Source organism: Thamnophis elegans, chromosome 1 (assembly GCF_009769535.1).
Source record: "Thamnophis elegans isolate rThaEle1 chromosome 1, rThaEle1.pri, whole genome shotgun sequence".
Taxonomy (NCBI): domain Eukaryota; kingdom Metazoa; phylum Chordata; class Lepidosauria; order Squamata; family Colubridae; genus Thamnophis; species Thamnophis elegans.
In genome coordinates this window covers 184,554,668-184,576,606 of record NC_045541.1, presented here as the reverse complement: position 1 = coordinate 184,576,606, position 21,939 = coordinate 184,554,668, and the positions used below count along the sequence as shown (strand labels likewise).

Genomic DNA, 21,939 nt, shown 5'->3' with positions numbered 1-21,939 from the left:
CATATGGCAGAATCAAGTTCAGATGCCTCCTCCAGTCTCAAGTCAGCTGAGGACACTCATAGCCACTTGCTTTGCTCCAGGTAGTCCTGGGGCTGGTCAGTAGAGTCTTGGCCCCCTGGGAACTCAAGTGTCAGGTGCCTTCTGCCCAGGGCCCCAGGTAGCCCTTGCTGCCATCCAGGAACTGCCATAGTGGGCTGAGAGGGTCGGTGAGGCTCTTCCAGTGGATCAAGGCCTGGCGCCCACCCTGGTCCCAACCCCTGACATGAGGGACATCGAACATGCTACGCCCACTCTGGCCATGCCCACTCTGGCCATACCTGCCCAGATAGCCACAACCACACAGTAACACACTCACATCCTCCTTGTTCCCCTGAGGACAACAACAATCCTGATATGGCCCTCAATGAAATCGATTCGGACTCCCCTGCTCTAGCTCATGTTCAGTCAGATTCTTCCTTTGTGTTCCTTCAGCAGAACTCTGAATGTCCCTTGACCCTTTTCAGCTCCCTCAATTGAATCATGGGGCATGTTGGGAACCATGGACCAAGAGAGGTTGCATGCAGTGATCCCATCCAAGGCCTCAGTAGCTTTCCTATTCCAGGTAGTGGCCAAGTCTTGCCCTGGGGATGGCAAATGAATCTCTCTCAAGACCAGAAGTCTGGGGAACCCCTCAGTCAACTGTGAAATGCCCTCCAGAGGCTCAGACACAGAGGTTGCTGTGCAGTAGGAAGGCTTGTGTAGCAGTAATGATCCCAACTGGACCTGTGAATGAATTTTCAAGAAAAGAATTTCAGACCTAGAAATTTGGGGAGCAGCACCCCAAAAGGCCAAAAGAGACACCTGGATGACAATTCCTATCCTTAGGCTACAGCAATGGAAATTTGCAACTCTTGCCAAAAAATTGCAGTTAATATCTTGAGATTCTTCCTCAAATTACATTTCTGCCTTGTGCCACTATACCCAAGTTGCACTCCTATTATCTGACCAAACTGGGGCAAAAGCCCAAATCCATCTTGTATGCAGGGGTCACTTTCATGTAGGTCAACTACACAGCTTCCCCAGGACTCCATCTGCTCTGGGCATTACAAGAAGAGACACAAACATGTTTTCCATTCTGTTGCATGAAGAGAGGCTGTTGCTAAGGATAGAGGACCATGGCTTTTCCTTGCAATTATCACAAGTACAGTCATTCTTCATGTATCCCCATGGGATTTCTACACACAAACATCTTCCAGGATAAAACATGCTTCAAAGAAATGTCTCTGAGTTCACCAGAGAGAAGAACGTGTCACCTTTGGCTGTCTCGCAAAGAGTTCACACCTGGGTTGGAAGAGACTCATGTTCCTTTGTTTCCTCTATGGTCACAGCCCAAACACAGGTAAGAGGAAGCATGGTTGATATAAATTTGTCCTGTTGCCATCCAGGTGGCACAGTTGGTGTCTGCTGTGCTAAAGTTCCAGTGAGATTTCAAGAACAATCCTAAAATCAGTTTCTGCATAAACCTTGATTTCTGTTCTAGGAGAGAAGGTGATAAGAACGACAGGGCAGGAGTCATGCTGCTTCTGATGCTGATGCTCTTCTGGCTCCAGGCTCCAACTACAGAGAAGAGGCTGAAAAACATATGTGTACTCACGGATTATATGGGAGTAGATGAAAGCTACTATAGGCCTGGTGATCTCATTATTGGTGGGAATTTGCCCTTGGGAACCATTGGACAGTCTCCTCTCTGTGACTTTAATACAGTGGCTCTTCATTTCAGAATTGTGTAAATTTCAGCTGGAGGGGAAACATGCAGATAAATTTTTACTTTGCTTTAAATTCTGGGACCCCTTTCAGAACTCCTTTTTCTGGTGTATTGAACTTTCCTGGTGTACTGGACATTTTGTGCTTTCCTTGATAAATTAGCAAGCTCTTAAAATAGAATGGAAAATGAAATTCCCAATCTCTTCGTCAGGAAGATGATAAATAACAAAAATGAAGAGGGAAGCTATGCTAGCCTAGTGGAGAAGTCAAATTATAATATTAATCTAACCAGTAACTTATGCTAGAAAATTCAAATAAAAGTTCAAAACTCTTCAAGTGTTCCCGAGTTACAAAAATCCCTCTCAGTTTTGGAAGCAGCATTGCTGATGAATAATGGTCTTCAGTAAATCTATGAGGTGACACCCCCCCCACTGTAGTCCTGTGCTCAGCATTTTTACCCCACCTGAAGAATCTGCTCCAACAGAGACCTTAAATAATTACAGTGAAAGGGGGGCATTTGGAAAGGATTACAGCCACTGCAGCAAAGTGAATATGGCAGGGGTGATAGACAGTATAAAACAGTCCATGATATCTGTGGAAAGGCTTGTCTCCTTTCTCACAAAGTCATCCAAGTTTAGCCAAGGGAAATCCTTTGGGGGGAAAAAACAACCCTAGATCAAAACTAGATTAGAATTGGCATCACAAGGGGTACAAGTAGAGTGGTGGTCCTACTTACAGATACAATCAAGGTTTGCGCAGGATAGGAACAAAGAAGGTATTGCCAAAGACTACACAATATTAGATAAACTTTTGATACAGACAGAAAACAGGCTGATCAAAGTGTTGTATAGATTTTTGTTGAAATACAAGCTAGAGGAGGAACATGTCAAAGAAATTATGGTCGCCTGGGTAAAAAAATTTCGGTTATAATGTGGAATTGGCTAAGTGGGAAAAACTTTGGATACTTAATCAGAAATTAACAATGACTACGGCGTATAAAGAAAATCTTTATAAGATGTTCTAGAGATGGCATCTTCCCCCAGCACAGCTCTCCAAAATGTTTAAAAATCTGGCCCCAAATTGTTGAAAGTATAAAAAAACAACAGGCACTTTTTATCATATGTGGTGGACGTGCAATGAGGCAAAAAAAGATTGGAAAATGATTCAATCATGGTTAGCACAAATGGTGGGAGACCAAATCTTGTTTAAACCAGAAATTTTTCTCCTAGGTATAATACCGGAGGGGCTTAAGAAAGATACACTTTATCTAATTATAAATGTACTAACTGCAGCGCGCATAACTTATGCACAATATTGGAAAAAAGGAAATACACCATCAGAGCTAGATACAATCAGAAAAGTGTTGGCCTGTGCGGAAGCAGATAGGCTCACTCTTGAACTTAAAAATAAAGGGGAATCAGAATATTTTGAAGACTGGAACATATTTTATGATTGGTATAAGACAAGGTGACAAGACTGGAACAAACTGTATATATTGTGATTGGACAGAAGGATAGACAATGTATTAAGTAGGCTAATAGTTAATGGTTGAGACTAGCTGTATATCATGTGAATATATGGTCACTTCAACTTCGCAATACTGCATTGTTTTAAATGTAAAAATAATAAAAATATATTCCAAAAAGAAAAAGAAGAAAACCCCAACCCTATGAATTTTGGGAGTTCCTGCCCCCAAAAGTTCCCCCAAACAGTGAAGCAAATTCTACAGTCATGCACAACCTTTCCTGTCATGTTCTCCAATATTTTTCTCACTACAGATACATCACCAGTTACTATCAGCAGTTCCTTGCATTGATGTTTGCTGTCTCCCAGGTCAATAAGGATTTTCTTCTGCTCCCCAACATCACCCTGGGCTTCCACATCTATGGCCATTTCCAGAGGGAGATGTTTATTTCCTTGAACAGCTTCTCCATGCTCTCCTCACGAGCCCAAGTGGTTCCAGGTTACAAATGTGTCCTGCAGGACACTCTGCTGTCCATCTTTGGTGGTCTCAGTGCCAAATCCTCAAGACTGATGGCCTCCATCTTCAGCATCTTTAAGGTCCCACAAGTAAGAGAGCTCTCTTGGATACAGTATGAAACAGACAAAGATCAAAAGCAAACACAGAAGCCAATGATGAAAGTAAAATTAGTTTTGTTATGGGGGATATAATGAGCTTGTGACTTTTAGTTTATTCTTTATTAAATGGTAGCCATCATTTTAGTGCCATTTATTATTTGTATCAGGTTGTTGGTTTCTTCTCTTGTCTTCTGACAACCAATAAAAATGGCTAAGTAGGGGAAGAAGATTAAGTTTACCAGTCAAAGAGTGTCAGCCTGAGTGCAAGGACCATAAATCACACAATGGTCACTACTAAAGTCAACATAAAACTTTTAGTTGATATAAGTTTGTGTTCACAACTGCAAGTACAATCAAGATATGAAAAAGATAAAAGAGAACATAGTTTTAACTTAGGAAGTTCGGAATTGGATAAGATACTTATGGGAACTGAAGAAAGAATAATTAAGGAACTATATAACTATGTTAGAAGAAGTGGTTAAAGATACAATGTTAACTTGGACAAAGAATTTTGGCCATACGATTGAACTAGAAAAGTGGCAACAACTATGGTAAAGGAATTATAAATTAACTATGTCAACAGCTTACAAAGAAAACTTATACAAAATGTTTTACAGATGGCACATGTCACCGGGAAAACTAACAAAGATGTTTAAAGACAAATCAGCGAAATGTTGGAAGTGTCAACAAGCAATAGGTTCAAACTATCATATGTGGTGGACATGTCCAGAAGCAAGGAAATATTGGACTAAGAAAATGTTACAAGAAATAGAATTTAGATCAGAGATATTTTTACTAGATGCTCTCCCAGAGAAATTCAAGAAAGAGGATACTAATTTTATTAGACATGTAACCACAGCAGCAAGAATTGTATTTGCCCAAAGTTGGAAATTAAATAAGCTACCAACAGACCAAGAGATAATAAAAAAGATATTAGATTGTGCAGAGATGAATAGGTTGACAATGAAAATAAAGGATAAAGAGGAATCGGGGTACTTCAAGACATGGGGAAGATTTGTGATTGGCTAGAGAAATCAAGCTAGAAAAGAAAATAGGGAGAAGATATAGAACCCAGATGATGTGCTATTAAATGGAAAAGGGGGGGAGAAGGGGAAAACAGAAAATAAAATATTAAATATATAAGTATAGATTCAAGAGTGAGATATAAAGGTGGGAAACATAACTAGGGTAGACTAGCGAAGGTAAGAGAATAAGAAATGATACTAAATTATATTTGGGTTGGCGGAAATACCATCCCAAGGAAACGTAAACTGAGTTTTGAAAGAGACACCAACAATAATAGAAAAAGAAAGGAAGAGAGGAGGAGAGAATGAAAGGAAGACTGGGGAAAGAAGAAAGAGGTAAGGAGAGGAGGAGGGAAGGGAGAGAAAGAGAAGGAGAGGGGGTAGAAAGGGGAAGAGGAAGAGCAGGAGTAGGAGAAAGAAGGGAAGAAGGAAGGGGAAGGAGAGGAGGAAGGAAGGAAGGAAGTAGAGGAGGAAGGGAGGGAGTAAAGAAAGGGAAAATAAGGTGGTGCTAAAACAGGAGGAAGGGATGGTAAACAAAGGAACCCAAACTGTACATTATAACTTATTAAATGAAATAATAAATTATAGGAATGATAAATGTAAAGAAGAGTAACCATTATGTGAATGTATACTTAAAATGGTATGTAAGAAAATAAAAAAATAAAAAAAAACTTTGAAAAAAAACTTTAACTTTGCCTTTGACAAAATAAACTCTTTTTCTCCAGCTTGGTGTTGGCTTTGAGTTCTCTCAAGGAGAGAGAAGAGTTTATCCTTCCTTCTTCCGGATTAATCCCAAGGAATCTCCTCAGTATGTGGGTTTAGTCCAGCTGCTCCTGTATTTCCAGTGGAACTGGGTCGGGCTGCTGGCCCCTGAAGATGACCAGGGAGAACGTTTCATCTCATCCCTGATGCCAATGCTGAAGGACAAGGAGATCTGCTCAGCCTTCACTCTAATGCTGGAATTAGATGATTTTGAAAGGACAAAGATTAAGTTTATTCGCAAATTGTGGTATAATGCCTGGTATAAAACAGAAGTGTTTATTCTGTTTGCAGACTCAACTGTTACTCTCAGTGTAACAGAGGCCATACATTCTTTTGAAAAATACAAACAAATATCGTTGAGGAAAGTTTGGATCTTCACTTCCCATTGGAAACTTGGCGTTGAAGAAAATGAAGACACATTGCAATTTGTAAAGTTTTATCATGGGGTCTTGCATTTTAGGGACCATTCTGGGGATGTTTCAGAATTCAGCCACTTCCTTCTGTCTTTAGACCCCTTGAACCACCAAGGAGATGTCTTTCTCCCTGAATGGTGGGAATTTGTCTTTAGCTGCAAGATCCATAAATCAGGGAAGATTCCTCTAAAGTGGGAAAAACGATGTACAGGAAAGGAGAATGTGCAGAATCTGCCCAATTACACGTTTGAAAAGAGAATGACAGGAGAAAGTTACAATATCTACAATGCCGTTTATGCTCTGGCACACGCTTTACATGCAATGTATGGATCCAGAGCCCAACAAACCATGATGAGGCTTGGAAAGGGGATCTCAAATGTCCAGTCATGGCAGGTAATTTCTGTGGCTTTTGACTCAATTCACTTAGATTGGAAGCTCCCTATATGAATTTCTTCAGTTGCTGATTAAATGTCTGTGTATTCCCATACCAATTCATCTGAGACCCTGTCCTATCTTTTTAGTTTTCCATTTGTTGTGCTACAATACTTTGATTCTGTTTCTATGACAACCACAGCACAGAGCAAGATTCAAAGTGGTCCTAATGGGTTCCTGGTCTGAAATTTGTCAGAATTGCCTGCACCAAAGGCTAAAATGTTGGACCTCTCTGAATAGTGAAGTGACCAACCAGGTCAGATGCTTCCTTCCACAGGGCCCAGTAGATCAAACCTTGTTTCTGCATTCTGCTGCCTTTGACAATAGGCCAGAGAAAATCAGTGGAATTTTACATGATTCTGATAGAAATGATTTATTCATTTCAAACATTCATTTATCAGTTAACAAGAACTTGGGCCAAAGGAACTATTGGGAAGTAGCCATGTATCACAAGAGGAAAATCCTAAAATTAAATTTAGATTGTTTAACTAAAATTCTTGAGTTTTGGTGATATTCGAGTTGGAAACAATGCCCTGTGATAAAGGGGAAATGTATAGTTTCAGAGTGAAATATTTGGTTTTACACATGATTTCTCAGATTGTGACCAAGAGATGGAACTAGCTTCTCAAAATATAAATCCATATTCTCAAGATAACCATTATGTGATAATAGAAGTCATGATGTCTTATTTTTAGATCTAACCCTAATACTCCTATTTCTGAAAGTCTCCTTTCTTTCAGATTCTTCGCTTTTTGAGCAATGTGCAATTCAACAACAGTGCTGGAGATGAGGTCTCCTTCTCAGAAAATGGACTGGGATCTTCTCGTTTTGATCTTCTCAACTGGGTTCACTTCCCCAATCAATCTTTAGTCCCCATAAAGGTTGGGCAAGTAAATCCTGAGACTCCCCCAGGCCAGAATTTCACCATTAATTCTGATGGAATCATCTGGGCCCCAAAGGTGAGCTATAAGGAAAAGTTGTAAGTTCAAAGTAAGATTCATTCTCTTCCTGAGATGCAGAACATCTTTCTAAATTGAAAAATAATCAATTGAGTCAGAAATTATGACAGTCATTTGGTGAAAAATCTGCTTTTTGTGTAACACATTCAAGGTGTCATTTGTGTCATTCTACAAAGGGTCAGGCTTGGGAACATCGTCTGAAATGCAGGATGCAATTACAGTCAGCAACTATGTTTTCCATGGACCTTTAATACTCAGTTGTATCCTCATGGTTCTTTCTTTTAGAAATACTGTAGTTCATTCAGAAGCCTTCCTCTGCAGGATGAAACCCCAGTTCTAATCTCCAGCATCTATTGGTGGGTCACGAATGCCATTGATCTGAATCCCTCAGGAGCTGTTCCATATTTCTGATAGAGAGAGGCAATGTATCTCTTTAGAAGAGATTATGAACATAGAAATAGGAATGGAGAAAAGAATGAATGCAGCAGTTTCATTCCTTAAATAATTTCTAATTCTTATATTTTAGACAATCCCCATTGCCAGGTGTGGAAGGAAGAGGTGCCATGCAGGAGAGAGGAGAAGAGTTCCAGAGGGAGAGCAGGTTTGCTGCTACCAGTGTGATGCTTGTCCAGAAGGGACCTTTTCTAATCATACAGGTAGACCATACTTCATATCTAAATCTTCAGGTATCAAGGAAGACATTCATTAAATCAATGTATTTTTGTTATTGTGTCATTCCTGATAGGATTGACATTCACTCATACTTTTAAATAGAACCTTTCTATTGATCTAAACTGCCCTGGCCACAGATGCCACCTTTCTCAATCTTTAGCAAGGGTAGTTTGAGGGCACAAATTATCAATCCCCAACTTCCATTTCTGCTTCTATTTTCATATCTAATTGGGAAACCAACTTCCAATCTTCTCCTGAGGAGGTGGGGCACGTATTCCAAACTTATATTTGATTATTTAAAGTGTGTTTCTTCTGGCATATCTATCAAACTCTGTGGAAATAGACCTGCCAGAGAAAGAGGAGATCCACCTATTTATGTCTCTTTGATAGAGCAAGAGGGAGGAATGAACGCATTTGACTTACAAAGCAGAGAGATTAAGGCAGGAATAATGTATACAGAAATAAAACTTTAGCATTCCTGGATAACAGATCTGTCAGTCTTCTCTGGGTTCTATTACAAAATGGGAGAAAAAATCTGGCAGCAATCTAAGACTGAAAGCTACATTAGTCATGGAAGTGCACATTGAATGGATAGCTGGAACTCAATCTTTGTCTCTGGCTAATCTATCCCTAGGATCAACATAAATGATGGATGATTTGTGATGCAAATCATATGATGGCCCATAAATAGCACATGGGATTATTTCATTACTCCCTTTGTTGGTAGGTCAACAGCAGAAAGGAAAGCTCAAATCATTTATGCGGGAGGAATAATGTGCATAGTAGTTGCTCAAAAAGCCTTAGATAAAGACTTTTGATTTCAGATGCAGCTCGCTGTGAACCCTGCCCAGAAGACCAATATCCCAACAAGGACAAGGACCACTGCATTGCCAAGAAGATCCACTTCCTTGCCTATCAAGACATCCTGGGATACATCTTAGTTTTTCTTGCTCTTTTTCTCTCAGTGACTACATCTGCAGTCCTGGTGATTTTCTATAAACATCATGACACATCAATTGTCAAGGCCAACAACCGAGATCTCACTTACATCCTCCTGTTCTCCCTCTTGTTCTGCTTCCTTTGCTCCTTCCTCTTTATTGGTCAACCAGGGAAGAACACCTGTCTCATACAACAATCTGCCTTTGCCATTTTCTTTGCCCTGGCAGTTTCCTCTGTGTTGGCAAAAACTGTCATGGTGGTTCTGGCCTTCATGTCCACCAAGCCAGGGAACAAGACAAGGAAACTCTTAGGAAAACCACTGACCAACTCCATTGTCATAGCCTGTCCTCTGGTCCAAGCAATTCTTTCTGCCACTTGGCTGATGACCTCTCCCCCATTTCTTTTCTTGGACTTCCACTCCTTGTTTGGAGAAATCATCTGGGAATGTAAGCAAGGCTCAGTTGTAATGTTTTACAGTGTCCTCGCTTACCTAGGACTTTTGGCCCTTGTGAGTTTCACAGTGGCCTTTCTGGCTAGGAAATTGCCTGATAGTTTTAATGAAGCCAAGTTCATTACTTTTAGCATGCTGGTCTTTTGCAGTGTTTGGATCAGCTTCCTCCCCACCTATCTGAGCACCAAAGGGAAGTCCATGGTGGCTGTGGAGGTCTTCTCCATTTTGGCCTCTGGAGCTGCTCTCTTGGCTTGTATCTTTTTCCCCAAATGCTTCATTATTCTGCTGAGATCTGATCTGAATTGCAGAGAAAATATAGTAAGAAACAAAAAATTCTAACAAATGCAAGCAGTGTCCGCATTTATATTTGTCTTTGTGTCGTGTTTAGAATGTGATAAAATTTCTAATAAATGCTAATGAGAAAGAAGACTTTGCCCATAAAAGAATTCATATCAAGTTCTGCAACTGCTTACAATATTCCTGCTGTCAGTTTTTTTTGTTTTTCATGTTTTCCAAGTGTCCTTAGTGAGGTCCAATGCCCTATATGGAAGGAAAACATGTTATTAAAAAAGTCTTTATTATTTCAGATATTTCTAAGTTCATATGGCAAGGAAGAAAACCCAAAATTGGATAAAAAACTACTGCAAGATGCTAAGGAAAAAAGGGAGGGTTGGGTTTACCAGACCTGAAATTGTATTTTGAGGCATGTTGTCTTGCCTGGTTAAATGTGTGGGTGAACCTCTGGAATAAGAGGCTACATGAATTAGAGGGCCATGAATTAAGGTTTGGATGGCAAAATTATTAATGAAAAAGTTAAAGTTGATTTTAATAATCACTTTGCTAGATGTGCCATACTAACAGTTTGGAATAAATATAAAACAAGGTTTTATAAGTAGTTTCCTCTTTGTATGTCCTCCCAAGAAGTTTATTTTTTTAGAAAAATGAAATGGTGGCAAAGCCAGACTGGTGGATGTATGGTAAAATATTATCTTCAAACTCTGATGAACCTACTTTAAAGTTGAGGCAAGAACGTGAATTATGTTTACCATTGATTTACATATGAAGAACCGAAAGAGTGGTTTAAATCAAATAAAAAGAGCTGTGGGTTTGATTTTGCGAAAAATGAATAGGAACTTTCACTGTGTGGTAGTGATGAGCATATTATTACTAAGATTTATAAAATGTTATTGAAATTGAATTTGGATAGTGAACATGTAAAAAATTGTATGATTCAATGACAAGGAATTTTGGATATAATGTGATTCTTCAACAATGGGAAAATATGTGGATGAAAGGTTTAAAATTTACACTAAACTATAAAATAAAAATTGTATAAGAGGATGTATCAGTGGCATTTAACACCAGCTAAGTTATGTATAAAGGTATTTCAAATGAATGTTGGAAAGAAGGAACTTTTTACCCTTTTATGGTGGACATGTGATAAAGCAAAGACATTTTGAAATAAAAATCATAGTATAATGCAGAGTATTCTTAAAATGAAAATTAACCAGAAACCTTTCCTTTGGGTTTAATGGGAAAAGACTTGGAGAAAAATTTGGATGTTATATATGTTGACAGCAGCAAGACTATTATAGGCACAGAAATGGAAGGACACTTGGATTTCCCCTATGGATGAATGGCTGCAGAAGCTGATGGAGTTGGCAGAAGTGGCAAAATTGATCATTTTGGTTAAAGGAAAAAAATATAAGTATTTTTGTTTCCACATGGGGACCACTTCTTAGGTGCTTGAGGTGGGGAAAAAATGAAACTTTGATTTTGGGTTTTACCAATTAGATTGATGTGTTTTTATAGAAATTGCTAGCTTATATTATTAGAAAAAAACAAAAAGTTGTGGTTTCGTTCGTTTCAAAAGTTTTATTTCTTTTAAGGCAAACATTTCATCATTCCTCAATCAGTAAAACATCGAAGTACAATTTCTTGTATATCAAAATAATTCTAGTTTACCACCAAATTCTTGTCTAGCCTAATATATACCCCTCCCTCCACCCTCTCCCCCAACCCCCCTCCACCTTCCCCCCCCCGACTTCCCTGAACCCGTACACGGTATGGATTTCTAACAAACACAGTCTAAAATCTATTGAGAAAAAAAAGAAATACAAAAATTAATAACATTGTTGTGGTTTGATGTCAATGTTTTATTTATACTTCAACAGAGGGAGTCGGAAGTCAATGTTTCTTCTTTTCTTTCCCCCAATTTCTCCTCACTTTTCTCTCCTCCTTCTCCCTCCACTGTATCTTCCTATTTACTTTTGTATTTTGTATTTTATCTTATAACCTAATAAAAAAACTTTCAACTGGATAAAAAAATGCATGTTTATTATTTCAATATTATTATTATTTTGTTCCTTATTTTATTTATTTCATTTTTAAGGTAGTGTTTTAAAGGATTGGGTTCAACATCAGTGTTTTTATACACATATGGCTGTTTCCTTAGATGTTTGAGGCTTTATAGAACTTTATAGAGCATTATTCAATTGTTGTTGAAATAGCAGAATTTAAATCCCCCTCACATCCAGATCTGCAGTACGGCCTCATCAAGGTTGGGCAGAATTTCCCTGAGATGAATGAGCAAAGAATGTCATCCTTGTATGCAGCATGTTAATCATCTCTTGTGACATTTCATCTCTTGGACTTCCCTGGTAAACTATGCTGTTCTATGAGATCTGTGTGCACAGAAGGTCTCCAGAGGAATCAATCTATCCATGCCCAACATCACAATCACATTTCTTTAATGAGGACAAGTTCCCAGCAATGTCATTCATGGAATGACAGTCATCAACGTCAGGAGGGAGCTACAAATCAGAGCCCTGTGACATGTGGTCATTTAATCCTGGGTAGAGCACAATTGGTATCTTGGTGATAACATCTCCATTTCCATCAGGTGGGCTCTCGTGTGAGAAATAGAAACATAGGAGGAATGTGTGTGTGAATTGTCACCATAAAATAGCAAACTCTGGTTCTCTGGTTTTCAATTAGCTTTATCAAAATTTCTATGGCAACATAACTGACATGCTTTTTTATTAAGAGACTATTTCTCTGTTGAACATAGTAACAATCTTCAGTTTTTAAGAAGAGATTGGACAACCATTTGTCTGAAGTGGTGTAGAGTTTCCTGCCTAAACAGGGGGTTGGGCTAGAAGACCTCCAAGGTCCCTTCCAACTCTGTTATTCTATTCTATTTTATTCTATTTATTTTATTTTTATTTATTTTATTATCTTACTTTAAAAGAAGAAAATAGGCTATTTTAAATTAGTAATTATTCTCTCTCTAAGCAAATTAATCCCCCATTCTAAGTGGGGTCTCTCATTGATACGTTTCCAGCCATCACTTCTTGTCATCCCTTCAAGCGCTCTGGAGAATAGGCTGATCCCTTCTTCTCTTTGACAATCCCTCCAATATTGGAAGACTAAAATCTATGCACCTTTAGCGTCTAGCCATAATGGTCACATCACCATGTGAATTGTTTTCAGGCATCACTGGATCACTGGGAATCTGTAAGAAGTTGTGCAAATGACCACCGAGTCACAACTAGAAAGAGGAAGACCCAGGAGTGACCCACGGGTGAAATGCTAAGGTTCACCAGAACCGGTAGTAAAAAAATGCTTAACAAAGTAAAAAAATAGTTCCAATGATCAGCTGTGCTACATAATGGTAGGAACTCCCACCCTCCTTTTTTTAGCAAAAAAAAAAAAAAAAAATAGATTCCACCCCTGGGAAGGCCCCATCGGAAGAAGCCGCTGGGACTCCCCTCCCTACTCTGCCCCACCCGAGCCCAGCCCCAGAGATGACCCACACACACCCCTGCACCCATGTATCTCGGGGGCTCAGCAGTCAGGCCACCCCCGCTTTGCTTCCTGCCTCCCTTGCAGCAGTGGCACCAGCAGCAGCAGCAGCAGCAGCAGCAGCCAGGATCAGCGGGAGGCAGACCTGGGCATCCCCTCAGGGAAGTGGGGCTGGGCAATAGAGTTCAGGTCCCTGGGAACTCAAGTCTCAGCTGCCTTCCTCCCAGGGCCTCAGGCAGCAAATTCTGCCATCCAGAAACTGACCTAGTGGCCTGAGAGGGCCGATGAGGCTTCTCAGGGGATGTCCCAACCCCTGACATGAGGGACATTGAACAGGCCAAGCCCACTCTGGCCATACCTGCCACAACCACACAGACACACACACACACACCTTCCCCTGAAGACAACAATAATCCTGCTATGGCCCTCAATAAAATCAGTTCAGACTCCCCTGCTCCAGCTCATGTTCAGTCAGATTCTTCCTTCATGTTCCTTCAGCAGAGCTCTGGACGTCCCTTGACCTTTTTCATCTCCCTCAATTGAATCATGGAGCATGTTGGGAACCATGGACCAAGAGAGGTTGCATGCAGTGATCCCATCCAAGGCCTCGGTAGCTTTCCTATTCCAGGTAGTGGCCAAGACCTCAGAAGCACCATGCAACAGAGCCTGGGGTATAGTCCCCAGTTCCCCTTGGAACCCCATCAGTCACTAAGAGTGGACTGGTCAAATAGATTCAGCCTCCCTGCAGAGAGGGGAAGCATAAGAGAATCTCAAAGTCATCAGGCCATGATCTGGGCAGGACAAAGGGGACAAGAATAGGTCCTCCTCAGATCACATTGGAAGTGGTCTCTTTTGAGTTGAGCCAAGATTGATGGGGGCCATGTTGAAATGCCTCTAAGGCCTGTCCTGGGGATGGCAAATGGACCTCTCTCAAGACCATCAGTCTGGGGAACCCCTCAGTCAACTGTGAAATGCCCTCCAGAGGCTCAGACACAGAGGTTGCTGTGCAGTAGGAAGGCTTGTGTAGCAGTAACGAGCCCAACTGGACCTGTGAATGAATTTTCAAGAAAAGAATTTCAGACCTAGAAATTTGGGAAACAGCACCCCAAAAGGCCAAAAGAAACACCTGGATGACAATTCCTATCCTTAGGCTACAGCAACAGAAATCTGCAACTCTTGCCCCCAAAAATGCAGTTAATATCCTGAGATTCTTTATCAAATTACATTTCTGCCTTGTGCCACTATACCCAATTAGCACTCCTATTATCTGACCAAACTGGGGCATAAGTCAAAATCTATATTGTGTGCAGGAGTCACTTTCATGTAGGTCAACTACACAGTTTCCCCATGACTTCATCTGCTCTGTGCATTACAAGAAGAGACACAAACATGTTTTCCATTCTGCTGTATGGAGAGAAGCTGTTGCTAAGGATAGAGGGCCATGGCTTTTCCCTGCAATTATCACAAGAACAGTCTTTTTTCATGTATCCCCTGAGAATTTCTAGACACAAAGACCTTCCAGGATAAACCTTTCTTTAAAAAGGTCTCTGAGTTCACCAACTGAGGGGCAGAACGTGCTACGTTAGTCTGTCTTGCAAAGAGCTGACTCCGGGGTTGGAAGAACCGCACATGCCTTTGTTTTCTCTATGGTCATGGCCCAAACACAGGTAAGAGGAAGCATGGTTGATATAAATTTGTCCTGCTGCCATCCAGCTGGCACAGGTGGTGTCTGATCTGCTAAGGTTCCAGTGAGATTTCAGGAGCAACCATCAAATCTGTTTCTGCATAAACATTGATTTCTGTTCTAGGAGGGAAGGTGATAAGAATGACCAGGCAGGAGTCATGTTGCTTCTGATGCTGATGCTCTTCTGGCTCCTGGCTCCAACTACAGTGAAGAGGCTGCAAACCATATGTGTGTGCAGAAGTTATGTCGACTTAGAGGGAAGATACTATTGGCCTGGTGATCTCATTATTGGTGGGAATTTGCCCTTGGGAGTCATTGAAACATCTCCTGTCTTTAACTTTAGCACAGTTAAGCTTCTTTCACTTAATACGTAAGTTTCACATGGAGGGGAAACATGCAGATAATTGTTCTCTTTGTTTTAAATTCAGGGAGTTTTTTCAGAAATACTTCTTCTAGTGCTTTGAACTATTTTGGTGTAGTGCACATTTTGTGCTTTTCTCCACAAATTAGCAAGCTCTTAAAATAGGCTGGAATTCTCAATCTCTCCATGAGGAAAATGATAAACAACAAAAATGATGAAGGAAGCTGTGCTGGTCTAGTGAAGAAGTCAAATTATAATATTAATCTGATCAGAAACTGGTAGTGGTAGAGAATTCAATAAAAGCTCAACACTCTTCAAGTGTTCCAGAGTTAGAAAAATTACTCTTAGTTTTGGAATCAGCATTGCCGATGATTAACATCCATCAGTAAATCTATGAGGTGATTCCCATTGTAGTCCTGTGCTCAGCAATCCTTACCCCACCTGAGGAATCTGCTCCAAGAGAGACCTTAAATGATTATGGTGAAAGGGGAGCAGTTGGAAAGGATTACAGCCACTGCAGCAAAGCGAATGTGGCAGGAATGACAGAGAGTATAAAACAGCCCATGATATCTATGGAACGGCTTGTCTCCTTTCTCACAAAGTCATCCAAGATTTCAAGGGAAATCCTTTGAAAAAACCCAAACCCAATAAAATGTGGGAGTTTCTGCCCCCAAAAGTTCCCCCAAACGATGAAGCAAATTCTACAGACATGCACAAACTTTCCTGTAATGTTCTCCAATGCTTCTCGCACTACAGATACATCACCAGTTACTACCAGCAGTTCCTTGCATTGATGTTTGCTGTCTCCCAGGTCAATAAGGATTTTCTTCTGCTCCCCAACATCACCCTTGGTTTCCACATCTATAGCCATTTCCAGAGGGAAATGTATATTTCCTGGAACAGCCTCTCCATGCTCACCTCACAAGGCCAAGTGATTCCAGGTTACAAATGTGACCTGAAGAACACTCTGCTGTCCGTCATTGGTGGTCTCAGTGCCAAGTCCTCAAAGCAGATGATCTCCATCTTTAGCATCTTTAAGGTCCCACAGGTAAGAGAGCTCTCTTGGGTACAGTATGAAACAGATAAAGATCAAAAGACACACAGAAGCCAGAAGATGAAACTGAAGGTAGTTTTTTTGGGAGGGGGGAATATAATGACCGTGTCAATTTTAGTTTATTCTTTATTAAAGGGTAGCATCATTTTAATGCCATTTATTTTCTGTATCAGGTTGTTGGTTTCTTCTCTTGTCTTCTGACAACCAATAAAAATGGCTAAGAAGGGAAGAAGAGAAAGTTTGCCAGTCAAAGTGAGTCAGTCTGACTGTGAGGGCCATCAACCACACAATGGTCACTACTAAAGCCAGCATAAAACCTTTACTTTGTCTTTGAAAAAAGAATCTCTTTTTCTCCAGCTCGGTGTTGGCTTTGAGTTCTATCAAGGAGAGAGAAGAGTTTATCCTTCCTTCTTCCGGATTAATCCTAAGGAATCTCCTCAATATGTCGGTTTAGTCCAGCTGCTCCTGCATTTCCAGTGGAACTGGGTCGGGCTTCTCGCCCCTGAAGATGACAGGGGAGAACATTTCATCTCAACTCTGACACCAATGCTCCAGGAGAAGGAGATCTGCCTGGCCTTCACTAAAATGATGAAATTAGATAATCGTGAAAGCACTCTGGACCAGATAATTCTCAATTTGCAAACCTGGTCTAAAACAAAAGTGATTATTCTGTTTGCAGACGCAGCTGTTACTGGCAATGTAATACTGACACTACATTTTATTGAAAAATACAAAAAAGTATCATTGAGGAAAGTTTGTATCTTCACTTCCCATTGGAAACTTGGCTTGGAAGAATCTGAATACATATTACAATATGTAAAGCCTTTGCATGGGGCCTTGCATTTTAAGGACCATACCTGGGATGTCTCAGAATTCAGCCACTTCCTCCTGTCTTTAGACCCCTTGAACCCCCAAGGAGATGTCTTTCTCCCTCCATGGTGGGAATTTGTCTTTGTCTGCAAGATCTATAAATCAGGAAAGATCCCTAAAAAGGGGGGAAAACAATGTACAGGAAAGGAGAAGCTTCAGAATCTTGCAAATTACACTTTTGAAAGGAGGATGACAGGGCTAAGTTACAATATCTACAATGCCGTTTATGCTCTGGCACACGCTTTACATGCAGTGTATGGATCCAGAGTCCGACCAACCATGATGAGGCTTGGAAAGAGGATCTCAACTGTCCAGTCATGGCAGGTAATTTCTGGGGCTTTTGACTCAGTCCAGATGCTTAGATCAGAAACTCCCCATATGAATCTCTTCAGTTACTGATTAAATGACTGCAAATGGCCATACCAATTCATCTGAGTCCCTGCCCCTCTTTTTTTAGTTTACCATTTTTTGTGCTACTCAGCTTGTTGTGTGAAAACAGCTTCTGATTAATAATGGATGGAAATTAAACAAGGAGAGAAGCAACCTAGAACTAAGTAGATAAGAGACAGGATAGCCACTTTTCTAAAACAGTAGAACCTCTGTTGCTTTAGCAGGGGGTTGGACTAGAAGACCTCCAATGTTCCTTTCAATACTGTGATTCTTTTTCTATTACAACCACAGCACAGATCAAGATTCAAAGTGGTCCTAATGGGTTCCTGATCTGAAACTCATCAGAATTTCCTCTATCAAAGGACCTCTCTGAATAGTAAAGGGACCAACCATGTCAGATGCACATTGCCCAGTAGATCAAACCTGGTTCCTGTATTCTGTTGCCTTTGAGAATGAGCTAGAGAAAACCAGTGGAATTTTCTATGGTTTTGATAGAAATAATGTATTCATTTCAAACATTCATTTATTGGATAACAAGACCGTTTCAAGTTTCAAGTTTATTAGAATTTGTATGCCGCCCACTCCCGGGGGACTCTGGGTGGCTCAGAACAGACAAGAAACATTTCAATTTAAAAATAGAAATAAAAATAAAAAATACAGTATTAAAATTCACATCACCCATTCCATCTAAGCGGGGCTGGATATCAATCAACAGCCCCAGGCCTGCCGGAACAGCCAGGTCTTGACGGCTTTGCGGAAGACCGGGAGAGTGGTAAGGGTCCGGATCTCTGCAGGTAGATCGTTCCATAGGGCCGGCGCAGCAACAGAGAAGGCCCTCCCCTGGGGAGCCGCCAGCCGGCATTGTCCGGTTGACGGCACCCGGAGGAGGCCCAACCTGTGCGATCTTGTAGGTCGTTGGGAGGTAAGTGGCAGGAGGCAGTCTTTCAGGTAGCCAAAGGAACTATTTGACAGTGTGTGTAGTCAAGTATCACAAGAATATAGAAGCAATGATGTCGCATTTGTAATTCTAACCAAAATTTTCCAATTCCTTTCTTTCAGATTCTTGCCTCTTTCAGCAACGTGCAGTTCAACAACAGTGTTGGAGATGAAGTCTCCTTCTCAGAAGACGGACCTGGATATGCTCGTTATGATCTTCTCAACTGGGTTCTCCACCCCAATTTATCTTTAGTCCCCATGAAAGTTGGGCAAGTAAATCCCGAGGCTCCCTCAGGCCAGGATTTCACCATTAACTCTGATGGAATCGTCTGGGCCACAAAGGTGAACTGCATGGAACTGTTGTAAATTCTGGGAAAGATTCGTTCTCTTCCTGAGATGAACAACATCTTCCTAACTTGAAAAATAATCAATTGAGTCATAAATCATTTGGTGAAAAATCTGCTTTGCATGTAACACATTTGAGGTCTGATTTGTCTCGTTCCACCAAGGGTTAGACTTGGGAACATTGTTTCCTTGAAATGCAGGATGTAATTACATCAAGCAACAGTGGACCATTTTTGCTCAGTATCCTCATAGTTCTTTCTTTTAGCAACACTGTTGTTCAGTCACAATCCTTCCTCTTCAGGTTGTGATCCCAGTTCCAAATTCCCACATCCATTGGTTTGCCAGAAATGCCACTTGCCTGAATTGCTCAGGAGCTGTTCCTGATTCCTGATAGATGGTGGCAAACTTTCTTTAGAAGAGATTCTGAACAATGAAGTAGGAATAAGGGATGGAAATAGGAATGGGGAAAAGAATGAACGCAGCAGCTTCACTGCTTAGGTAATCTCAAGTATTTCTATTTTAGACTTTGCCAGGTTCAGCACCATGGTGAATCGGTTCTTCTGAAGATCTTTTGAAGATGGAGATGTCAATGTAGAGATGTAATGATACATGATCATTGAATAGACCTCGGGTATTTGTCTTTTCCCTTTTAGAAAGTGCCCTTTGCCAGGTGTGCCAAGAAGAGGTGCCATGCCGGAGAGAGGAGAAATGTTCCAGAGGGCAAGCAGGTTTGCTGTTACCAGTGTTTGGCTTGTCCAGAAGGGACATTTTCTAATCAGACAGGTAGACCACACTTCAAATCTAAATCTTCCATAATCAAGGAAGACATTCATTAAATCAATATATTTTTGTTATTCTTGATAAAATTGACATGCACTCATACTTTCTGGGGGAACTTTCAGTTTAAAGATGTAAACTGCCCTGGTAAAAGAAGCCACCTTTCCTGAATTCAGCAAGGATAGTTTGAGGGCACAATTTATGAGTCCCCAACTTCCATTTCTCCCCCTACTTTCACATCCAATTGGGAAACCAACTTCCAATTTTTTCCTGAGGAAGTGGGACATCTGGTCCAAGCTTTTATTTAATCATTTAGAGTGTGCTTCTTCTAGCAGCTCTATCAACTTTTGAGGAAATAGACCTGCCAGAGAAAGATGAGATCCATCTATTTATGTCTCTTTGATAGAGCAGGAGGGAGTCTGAATGAACAGATTTGAGATTAAGGCTATCAGGTTAAGGGATGATGTGTTGTCATTGTTAGTTGCAAAGTTATGTCCAATCCATCATGACCCCATGGACAATCTTCCTCCAGGCCTTCCTGTCCTCTACCATCCTCTGGAATCCATTTAAGCTCATGCCTACTGCTTCGGTGACTCCATCCAGCCACCTCATTCTCTGTCGTTCCCTTCTTCTTTTGCCCTCAATCTTTCCCAGCATTAGGCTCTTCTCCAGTGAGTCCTTCGTTCTCGTTAGGTGGCAAAAGTATTTGAGTTTCATCTTCAGGATCTGGTCTTCTAAAGGGCAGTCAGGGTCGATCTCCCCTATGACTGACTGGTTTGATCATCTTGCAGTCCAAGGGACTCGTAGGAATCTTCTCCAGCACCATAGATCAAAGGCCTCAATTCTTTGGCTCTCAGCTTTTCTTATGGACCAACTTTCACAGTCATACATTGCAACTGGGAAAACCATAGTCCTGACTATACGCACTTTTGTTGGCAGGGTGATGTCTCTGCTTTTTAGAATGCTGCATAGACATCTGCATATCTGAGGTCGTTGATATTTCTCCCGACAATCTTAATTCCAACTCTTGATTCATCTAGCTCCGCCTTTCTCATGATGTGCTCTCTATATATGTTAAATAGGCAAGGCGACAGTATACAGCCTTGCCAGGCCTTTTTCCCAATTTTGAACCAATCAGTGGTTCTTGTGTCCAGTTATCACTGTTGCTTCTTGACCCTCATAGCGAAGTCTCAAGAGACAAGTAAGATGGTCTGGTACTCCCATCTCTTTAAGAACTTGCCACAATTTGTTGTGATCCACATAATCAAAAGCTTTAGCATAGTCAATGAAGCAGAAGTAGAGGGTTTTTTTTCTGGAACTTCCTAGCTTTCTCCATGATCCAGCGTATGTTGGCAATTTGATGTCTAGTTCCTCTGCCTCTTCGAAATCCTGCCTGTGCTTCTGGTAGTTCTCAATCCATATACTGCTGGAGCCTAGCTTTTAGGATTTTGAGCATAACTTTACTAGCATGTGAAGTGAGTGCAATAGAGCGGTAGTTTGGACATTCTTTGGCATTGTCTTTCTTTGGAATTGGAATATAAACTTACCTTTTCCAATCCTGTGGCCACTGTTGAGTTTTCCAGGTTTGCTGGCAAATTGAGTGCAGCACTTTTACTGCATCATCTTTTAAGATTTTGAATAGCTCAGCTGGGATACTGTCACCTCCACTAGCTTTGTTGCTGCTCAAATTTCCTAAGGCCCATTTGACATCACATTCACGCTCGAGGTCAGTGATCATCCCATCTTGGTTATCAGGGACCTTAAGCTCATTTTTATATAGTTCTTCTGTATACTTTTGCCATCTCTTCTTAATCTCTGCTGCCTCTGTTAGATCCCTACCATTTTGGTCCTTTATCATGCCCAACTTTGCATGAAACATCCCTTCATATCTCCAATTTTCTTGAAGAGATCTATGTCCTCCCTATTCTATTGTTTTCTTATATTTGTTTGCACATTTCATTTAAAAAGGCATTCTTATCTCTTCTAGGTATTCTCTGGAATTCTGCATTCAATTGGGTATATCTTTCTCTTTCTCCCTTGCCTTTCGCTTCCCTTCTTTCCTCAGCTATTTGCAAGCTCCCTCAGATAGCCATTTTGCTTTCTTGCATTTCTTTTTCTTTGGGATGGTTTTAGTTGCTACCTCTTGTACAATGTTGCGAACCTCCGTCCATAGATCTTCAGGCACTCTTTCTATCAGATCTAATTCCTTAAAACTATTTGTCACATGTACTGATTTAGTTCAT

The 21,939-nt window shown here is 40.8% G+C and overlaps 1 protein-coding gene across 1 annotated transcript; it reads left to right on the top strand.

Annotated features, from left to right (window-relative positions):
- Positions 1–262: 262 nt before the first annotated feature.
- LOC116507060 (vomeronasal type-2 receptor 26-like) lies at positions 263–18,940 on the top strand. Its single transcript, XM_032214996.1, has 10 exons — positions 263–342; positions 1,520–1,765; positions 3,522–3,813; positions 5,693–6,415; positions 7,195–7,413; positions 7,940–8,069; positions 8,910–9,793; positions 15,088–15,095; positions 16,081–16,372; positions 18,698–18,940. Exons 1-10 carry the CDS (start codon positions 263–265, stop codon positions 18,938–18,940), a joined length of 3,117 nt encoding a protein of 1,038 aa, XP_032070887.1.
- The last annotated feature ends 2,999 nt before the right edge of the window (positions 18,941–21,939 follow it).